General features: G+C 48.8%; 1 protein-coding gene across 2 annotated transcripts in view; it reads left to right on the top strand.

The window, feature by feature from the left end:
- The window catches only part of Scube1 (signal peptide, CUB domain and EGF like domain containing 1), a 122,911-nt gene extending 118,109 nt beyond the window's left edge, over positions 1-4,802 (top strand). For both annotated transcript variants that reach the window (XM_040754072.1, XM_040754073.1), the window contains one exon: positions 116-4,802. In XM_040754072.1, coding sequence (XP_040610006.1) covers positions 116-268 — 153 coding nt within the window. In that variant the 3' untranslated portion in view covers positions 269-4,802. The remainder of the gene's footprint in view (positions 1-115) is intronic.
- Positions 4,803-9,559: the final 4,757 nt, after the last annotated feature.

The raw sequence follows: 9,559 nt of genomic DNA on the forward strand, positions 1-9,559 counted from the left end.
CTGGCTGGCCAGCTGTCCTCAAGCTCCTGGTTCCTTCTGGAGGTGCCATTTGGTTTAGGTAGAAACCAGATCCCCTGCCTGCCCTCTGTCCCACAGTGTCCCCCATGTCTTACAGGACAAGAAGCTGATCAAGGCCCTCTTCGACGTGTTGGCACACCCACAAAACTACTTCAAATACACAGCTCAGGAGTCCAAGGAGATGTTCCCTCGGTCCTTTATCAAACTGCTACGTTCCAAAGTGTCCCGATTCCTACGGCCCTACAAATAGCCAGCCAGCTGTCCTGCTTGGGGATAGTGGGAACCAGCGGGGAGGGGAGTGTGCCTTCCCTCTATAGCAGGAGCTGAAAGGGGGCCCCATGGGCCTCCAGGTTGCCTTGGGAAAGCCATGACACCTGCCTGTGGCAAAGCCATCCAGCCTGTACTAATTGGTGGAAGGCCTAAACCCAGCCCAGACCCCTTGGGTGGGTCTGCCACTCCTGTGTGGAAACACTGCTTTAGAACGCCTTCCCCCACCCTTTGCCTCGATTTCCCGGGACACCCAGAGCATTCTCTCCTGAACCAGCCCAGCGGGCCTACCTGGGCCAGGACACGCTGTACCCACCATGTGGGGAACAGGACTACTGTGTCCTTGGCCTGATGTGTTGGGAGAGAAGAGTGTGGCCAACTCCCTGCAGGCTCTGGAAAGCCTGGGCCATTGTCACCCACACAGGGCCAAGCCAGGCCAGGAGGGGCGTGTGGAGGTGCCATCTGAGGGGGGTTGATAAGCTCATGCCAGCGTCTGTGGGACCACCACACCCTGCCAACTCCTCCAGCCACGGGCACAGGACACCAAGCCAGATCATGGGGCTCAAGAGACTCTCTGAGAGATAGAAAGGTCCTCCAGGAGAGGAATCCATGAGCTTGCGCTTCGCCTTAATAGAACACCTAATGAGGTTCTATATATATTATATAAATATTAAATATATATATACTTCTCCGCGTGGGCAGGTGCTTTAGAAGGGTTCTCTTCAGCAGCTGTAATGTCAACCACTGTTGCTGGCCTCCCCCAGCGATTGAATGGCACCTCCCACCACATGCCACGTCTGTGTGGGGGTGGTCAAGTGTCCACTCCCCCTGGCCTGGGGAGGAGAACACAGACATCCTTGAACATGCTGTGGAATGTGGCCTTAGTGGTGACGCACTGACTGGCGGTGGGGGAGGCTTTACAACCAACATCACTGCCCTCAACAGAACACAGTGGAAAGCAGTCGCCGCCTCCCTTCCATTGGGTACTGACTCTGCCCTGTGCCTGCAAGTCACCAGAAACAAGGCCTTCCTCAGGGATTTGCAGGCTGTGCTCAGAGAGCAGGCCCCCACTCTCTACTACAACAGCAGGAGAAAGCAAGGCCCAGAGAGAGGAGGCCTCCCTGATGCTTCTCAAGTCTCTTAAAGAGAGGAGCCCCTGTGTGGCTGGGCTGAAAGGCATCCCACTGGTTGGGAAGCCACCCCCTCAGGCAGAGACCCTGCCCAGGCCTCAGACTGCTCGCTGCCAGCTACACATAGACACTGGTCTGTATTTTTCAAATTAACAGATGTTATAACATGGAGGAACATGGGGGAATCTCAAAATGAACTCCAAGGTTTCCTGGTGCCTGTCCTACCCTGATCACATAAGTGAGCTGTTTCGGAAAACACATGTGGCTCATTGAAGATTGGAGGTGTGTGGGCAGGGGAGCCAGACCTGGAGAACCACAGCTCAATGACAAGACACAACAAACGCATCTGAACTCCCTTGGAACTCAGGGACGAGGTACTGTCACCACACGGGTCGACAAAGCAGAAGAGATCACCAGCGGCCATCACTCTCTTGTGGAGAGCGGCAGATGGACGGACTTTGTGCACTTGGTGGTAGGTCAGGGTTGGGGCCTACTGCCTTTCTGCAGTTCACAACCCCTGCAGCCCAGCTGTACCAGGGAGAAGCTTCCTGTCTTTCTGTTGGGTCACTGGTCATCCCCAGAGGGACCAACATCCCCCGGAATGAACCCAGCAACACTCACCCTCTCCAGGAAAAGGAAGCAAACAAGGACACACATGGAGGCTCACTAGGAGGGAATTATGGAAAACAGCTCAGAGAATGATGGCACCCAAGAAGTTCTTCAAGCTGTCATCTGCAAACTGGAGAGGCAGGACAGCTGGCAGTGTTCATACCAGAGATGCCGGGAACTGGTGTCTGAGCCAGGAGCACTGTGTTGGTTGGCTGTCCGATAAATTTGCCCTCCCTCCACTGAAAGATGCCCCCAACTTAGGTGAGGAGGGGGCTTTTCTTAAGCTCCTGATTCATACACTAATCTTTTCCAGGGTACCACCATCATTGCCCTGACATGCCGTAAGAAACATTTGGGGGCTCAGCCCTGCCCAGTTAAGTTGACATATCAAATTAACCAAACCACTTAAGGGCTTCAGGTTTAGTTTTTAACCTTCTCAAAAACCAGAAAACAGAGTTCTCAGGTTCTCCTAAGGCCTGCCTATAACTCTTGAGTGAATTTTGGCAGTTGCCACCTCTATGTCCATCAATACACCCAAATATCTCCTCTCTCCAGAGTGCCCCCCCCACTGTGGCCATATGTCCAGTGTCCCCTGAGTTGGAACACGTACAGTGCAGGCCAGGTCCCTCATTCTCATGATCAAGCCCTTTTGTAGCTCTCATTCTCCCCTAAAAAAAATTGGCCCCCAAAGCCCTGGCACCTGGCAAAGGCGGAGAGGACTTGTATGTCTCCAGCTTCATTTGTGCTTGGTCTTGCTCCTGGTAGAGCTTCACAGCTGGGGCAACCTGGTGACCTCTATGGAGGTGTGTGAAAAACCAAGTTGTCCCTGGGTTCCAGGAGATGGCCACCATGTGAGACCTGGAATTGAGGGCACCCCAGTAGGACAACCCAAAAGCCTTCCTGGCTTATATTCCTGGTACCTCCCAGCACTTAGCTTGGCAGTACCCAAGGAAGGAAAGCAATCTGCCCTGAGGGTCACTGGTCAGCCCAGCCCTCCACTCGTGGGCAACAACAGTGGGGTATGTCCTCTCCCACTCAGAAAAGGCATTTTAGTTGTCCCAGTCATTTGTATTGGTTACAGAGCCTCGGGGCTGTGGCTACAACACCCTTCTCTCCCTGGCTCCTTCCCTAACTCTCATGCAGCACAATCAGGGGGCACCTGTGGTCCCCAATGGCATCACACTGGCTACTGGTGGTGACTACTTTCCCAGATTTTGGTTCCCTCAGGGCAGTCTTTCCTAGCTCCTTCCTGAATGGTCGGTTGAATGGTCACAGATACTCAGGGGCCAGCCCAAGATGGAGACCTTTCCCCTCCTGACATTTTTTAGTTTGGACACACAGATGACATAGAACCAAAATACAAGCCCCAAATCCTGGTTCAAGAGCTTTACTAGGGAGCCTGCTCACCCACCTCTGCCTTCTAAAACAGGAGGCCCTGACTGGTCGGGCTTGGGATGGACCCTAAATATGGAAGCTGAATGTCTTCCACAGCCACCCCCCATTCCACCCCTCAGCACAAAAGCAAGGACCTAAAATGAGTTGGGTCATTCAGCAAACATTTACTGGGTACCTACTGTGTGCCAGACTTCTAGAAGGACTGACTGGGGAACAATATGAACACAAACAAGCACCTATCAGGACAGCAGCCCTGCCCCATGCCTGCTCAGCTGCTCCACTGCCTGGAGGCCAGGAGGACCAGTGCTTTCTTCTTGCCCTGGGACTAGCCTGGAAAGTGGGACTGGCCTGGCAAGTGCTGTACAGCTTTGCTTCACCAAAGATGCAGAGTGGTAGCTCAACCCTCCCGCTCAAGCAGGCAGCACCCAGCTGATGCCACTCAGACTGAGAGCGAAAACGACTGTCAAACACAGAAGCATCACAGATAGCTCCTCTCCAGGGCACAGCAGCACTGAGTGGGCTTCACCCTACTCGACCTGTCAGAACCTCTGTCAAGGTACCGGGTTTGGGGGAGGGGGGGCTCTTCGGGGCCTGGGCAATGTGGCATAGCCTGTGCTCTCCCCCAACACCCAGTTTAGACAGCTCCCAACATGGGTCTTTTGCTGGCTGCGGTCTCCCTAGCCTGCACCCAGCCATGCCACACAAAGTCCTGGATGGAAGCTCTGAAATCTGCACTCCTGTGACTCACCAGGAAGCCACCGAGGCCAGGCAAATTCACAGCCCTTTAGTCTCGAGCCAGCTGGACCCTCTCTGCCCAGGGCCCCCATCCCTGTACCGAGAGAGACCAAGTAAAGTCCCCTAAATGAAGAGTGAGGCGCTAGGAGAGTTAATGACTCTGGTGACATCCCTTCCCTCTGTACACACACTCAGAGAAAGGACGGACTTGGCTTCTCTTGGGTAGCAGTCAGTCTCCTCGACATCCAAACATGAACTCTCACTGCCACCTACAATGCTTGCATTGACCCAGAGGCCCTGGGCCTGCACACGAAAGAGGCCCGGTGCATGTCAGCACAAACGAGGAAGCAACCAGGCTCTCAAATAGATCTGTCAGAAACCACAGGCTTTGCCGAGGTCAGAGACATGTGCACCCAGAAGCCATCCACACTGCTCTAGAGAATGCACTCTATGACCCAGCCTTTGCCCTGGCCTCCAAACATAGGCACTGGGTGGCAGTCCTAGGACACACTGACCAGTATCCATGTAACCACATTTGCCTTCCAGCTGCCTCAGATATTCCAAGCTTTTCTCTACCATGTTCCCCCCTATGCATGTAATTAAACACTTGTGGGAATCACTTTAATAATAAACAGGAAATGAGCCTAAGCACTGTCCATTTCTCATTATCTTTACAGTTATGACTGAGTATATATATATATATGTATACATACATACATATATATATACATACACACATACATACATATATATATACATACACACACACATATATATATATACATATATACACTGGAACCCAGAAAAGCAAGCAAGCAATAAGGACCTTGAATTTTTGAAGCTCCTGCCTTCAGACTCCATTTCAAAAACAAGTTCCAGAAGAATATGTATCTGGTCTAGTGATGGGAAAGATTTCTTAATTATTTTTTGTAAAGATTTTATTTTATGCCGGGTGGTGGTGGTGCACACTTTTAATCCCAGCACTCAGGAGGCAGAAGCAGGCCGATCTCTATGAGTTCAAGGCCAGCCTGATCTACAAAGCGAGTTCCAGGACAGGCTCCAAAGCTATACAGAGAAAACCTGTCTCAAAAAAACGGGAAAACAAAAAATTGTATTTGTGTGTGTGTGTGTGTGTGTGTGTGTGTGTGTGTGTGTGTGTGTAACTACCAGGAAGCTACTTTTTGTGGTTTGACTGGGAGAAAGGTAGGGTGTTTTTGATACCTGGGCATAGTGTTTCTGCAGGTGGAGTACAATGATCAGGCTAGAGCAATTCTTTATGACTAGGGGCTAGTGCCTAAAACAACATGATTCAATTCCACATGACTATTATGCAACATCCTTCACACAAGACTTCCCAACACAGGCCCAAGCAGCAGAGCCAGGAGACCATGGTCTGAAATCATTGTAACTATGAACCGAACTAAATGAGGTTTTGCTTGGACTTTATGTGACATACTCAGGTCCTAATTTTGTTCTCACCTTTACTTTCCATTTTGACCAACCACAGATAAAATTATATATACTGTATATATCATATATAATAATGCATAATAGCAGCATAATAAACTCAGCAATTGACTATGAGTCAGTTGAATGCAAATCACATTCATAACAGAAGGAGTTAAGATCATAGGTCCACACATTGCTAAATAAGCTTCCTGTCTGTGGCAGATCTTAGACACACTTTACTGTTGCTTAGAGTTTTAAAGGGAAATGTTTCATACATTCTACTCTTTGTCTCACAAATTTCTGAGCTGTTTCAGTGTTACACAGCATCGAGAACTGGCCAAAGTAACAGAATTTCCAATGACCTTGGTCAGCAAATCATTTTGTACAGGACAAGAAAGCAGGGGGAGGGGATACAGAGGCAATCATGTATAAGTTACAAAAGGCATTGCCTCCCTGAAGAGAAGGAAAGGCTAAGGGGCTACTCTGTTTTGTTCATAGAGATACAAGGACAGTTACACAGATTTGACAGACAATGGCCCAAGGGACTGTTACCAGGAACAGAAGTTGTAGCACCTCCTCTCTCAGTCAGAGATCAGAGAGGACAGAACCAAACAAAGTAACTTTTAAATTAGAGGCCAATCAAGCCTTGTAGCAGGTCCCCAGACTTTAGCACAACTGATACCATGATGGAAGTACCATTCAGGCCATAAACCTCAGCACGTAGACCACCACCACTGCCAAAACAAAAGCAAAGACCTAACCCATCAAAGTCCATAGCTCTGGGAAAATCTCTAAATGTACTAACCTTGCTTTTTGGCTTCTGTAGTTATGCCTCTGGCTATTCTTTTTTGTTTGTTTGTTGTTGCTTGTTATTCAAGACAGGGTTTCTTTGTGAAACAGCTCTGGCTGTCCTGGGACTAAAGGTGTGAGCCACCACTACCTGGCTCTGTGGTCCACTGTTTTAATCCCAGCACTTGGGAGACATAGCAGGTGGGTCTCTGTAAGTTCAAGGCCAGCCTGCTCTACAAAGTGAATTCCAGGACAGTGTGGGCTGTTACACACAGAAACCCTGTCTCAAAAAACCAAAATAGATAGATAGATAGATGATAGATAGATGGATAGATAGATAGATGATTGATAGATAGATAGATAGATGATAGATAGATAGAAGATAGATGATAGATAGATAGATGGTAGATGATAAAAATAAAAAAGAGAAAGAAACCACAGTCCAGCTGTAGCAGCTCATGACTTTAATCCCAACACTCATTAGACAGAGGTGAGTGGATCTCTGTGAGTTCCGTGCTAATCTAGTCTACATAGTGTGTTCCAAGATAGCCAGAACTATATAGTGAGATCCTATCAGGAGCAGGAAGAGGAGGAGGAAGAGGAGGAAGAGGAGGAAGAGGAGGAGGAGGAGGAGAAATCCAAACAACCTTTAAGTCAGAATCAAGTCTTAATGCTTCCCAGTCCAACTTCCCCCTACCCCTGGTGGGGGCATGTAGACAGCCAACACTAGGCTATGTAACTGGAGTACCTGCCACTCAGAAGCCAATCACCAGGGACAGGGATGGAATCTTCTAAATTGTGCTTTATTCACAGAGTCAGAAATCAGAGAAGACCATGGATTTACACCTTAAATGAGACCGAATGGGGCTGGGGGCTGGAGATGTGGCTCTGTGATTAAGGATTCCGGTTGCTATCACAGAGGACAGGGGTTCAGTTTCCAGCACCCACATCATGGGTCATAAACATCCATAACTCCAGTTCCAAGGACTCCTACACTTTCTTCTGAATCCACTGTTGTTAATTCCACCAGAGAACACAACAGACACTCTTTTTTAAATGATCCTTTTTTTTCCGAGACAGGGTTCTCTGTATTGTTTTGGAGGCTGTCCTGGAACTTGCTCTGTAGACCAGGCTGGCCTTGAACTCACAGCCTCCCGAGTGCTGGGATTAAAGGCGTGCCCCACCAACGCCCAGCTTAATGGTCCATTTTTATCATTTTTTATGTGCATTGGTATTTTGCCTGCATGTATATCTATCTGCGTGTGGGTGTTGGGGCCCCTGGAGCTGGGATTACAGACAGTCGTGAGCTGCCATGTGGGTGCTGAGAATTGCACCAGGATCATCTCGAACAGCATCTACTGTTCTCAACCTTTGAGCGCTCTCTCCAGATTCACACAGACACTCTGAAAGTTGAATAGAAAGTCTGTATGCCTGGCTGGCAGCTGCACGGGGAGCTTGCCCAAATCATGCAGGCCCAATCTTCACAGTCCTTTGTCTCTTTTATGCACAAAAATCGCATCTTAGTCAACATGCTTCAGTTAGTAAGAAGCAGAATTACAGAAACCAGAAATCAAGATTAAGACATTTGGTTTTCTTTTTTTTTTTTTTTTTTAGACAGTGTTCTATATGAGTGTATCCCTGCAGGCCAGAAGAGGACACAAGATCTCATTATAGATGGTTTTGAGCCATCATGGGGTTGCTGGGAATTGAACTCAGGACCTCTAGAAGACCAGCCAGTGTTCTTAGCCGCTGAGCCATCTCTCCACCTCAGTTAGAACATTTGGGGACTTTCCTGGATCCTGAAACTATGGATCAGGTCTTTGGTGGATTAGGCCTTTGTTCCCACGTGGGCAGGTGTTAGGGCCTGCCTCTAACATGGTGTTAGTTGTGCTAAGGTCCAAGGGCCTATTACGCCACAAGTGCCAACACAGCGTATACATACATACAGGAGGCAAAACACTCATACACAATAAATACATCCATTGAAAGGATTTTAAGCTACCTTGTATCTCATCTCCATCCAGCAAATTATACGAGGGTGGAAGGACAGGACAAATGCAGCCTATCATTCCAGAGCTCAGTCTGACCCCTCCAGCAAGGGGTCAGCCACCTTTTCTTTCAATAGAACTGACTAGTTGATTGGTTGTTGGGGGCACACGGGTATGAGTCTGCACACATGGGTAGGGGAGGCTAGAAGAAGGCACTGAGTAACAGCTAGTCTCTGCTTACTCACTGAGGCAGAGTCTTTCTCAGGACTGGAAGCCAGAAAGCCCCAGCGATCTCCTGTCTCCACTTCCCCAGTGCCTCCAATCCCAACACTTGGGAGGCAGAAGCAGGCAGATCTCTATGAGTTAGAAGCCAGACAAGGGAGTTCACCCTCAGAGGCATCTTACTGACCCCTTAATTACACTTGGGAACCTCTGTGCTTGTGGAATATCTCCTTGATGGCACACCCAGTTATCACACCAAGATATCACAGCCTTTGAATACAGTGAAGCATTCCAAAGAGTGAGAAGTGTCCCCCTGCCCCTGGAAAGGTCTGTAAGCCCTGAAGATATGGCTAGGGTCCCCACATGGTGGTGCCTCCCAACACTTGGGAGGTGGAGGCAGGAGCATCGAGGGTTCAAGGCAAGCCTCCACTTCAAAGTGAGTTTGTGGGTCAGTCTGAGCTGCATGAGACCCTGTGATAAACGATGACAGTGATGGTAAACAAGGCCTGGGAGATGGCTCAGTGGTAAAGGCGCTTGCCATGCAATCTTGATGACTTGAGGTTGATCCCCGGGACCCACATAAAAACGGAAAGAGAACAGACTTCACAATGTTTTGTTCTTTGATCTCCACAAGGGCACTGTCTCTCAGTCTCTGTCTGTCTCTATATATCTCTCTGCCTCGCTCTCTCTCTCTCTTACACACAAACACACACACACACACACACACACACACACACACACACACACACACACACACTCCAAAACAAAACAAAGCTGGAGAAATGGCTTAGTAGTTAACTGCTCTTGCAGACGACCTGAGTTCAGATCCCAGCACCCTATGTATAATTCCAGTTTTGAGGAACCAGTTCTGGCCTCCATGATATGTGCAAATACATGCATGCAAGTAAGCACTCATACACATAAATTTTTTTAAAAAACAGACAAACAAACTCTAGC

The sequence above is a fragment of the Mesocricetus auratus genome, unplaced genomic scaffold (assembly GCF_017639785.1).
Source record: "Mesocricetus auratus isolate SY011 unplaced genomic scaffold, BCM_Maur_2.0 Super-Scaffold_100010, whole genome shotgun sequence".
NCBI lineage: Eukaryota > Metazoa > Chordata > Mammalia > Rodentia > Cricetidae > Mesocricetus > Mesocricetus auratus.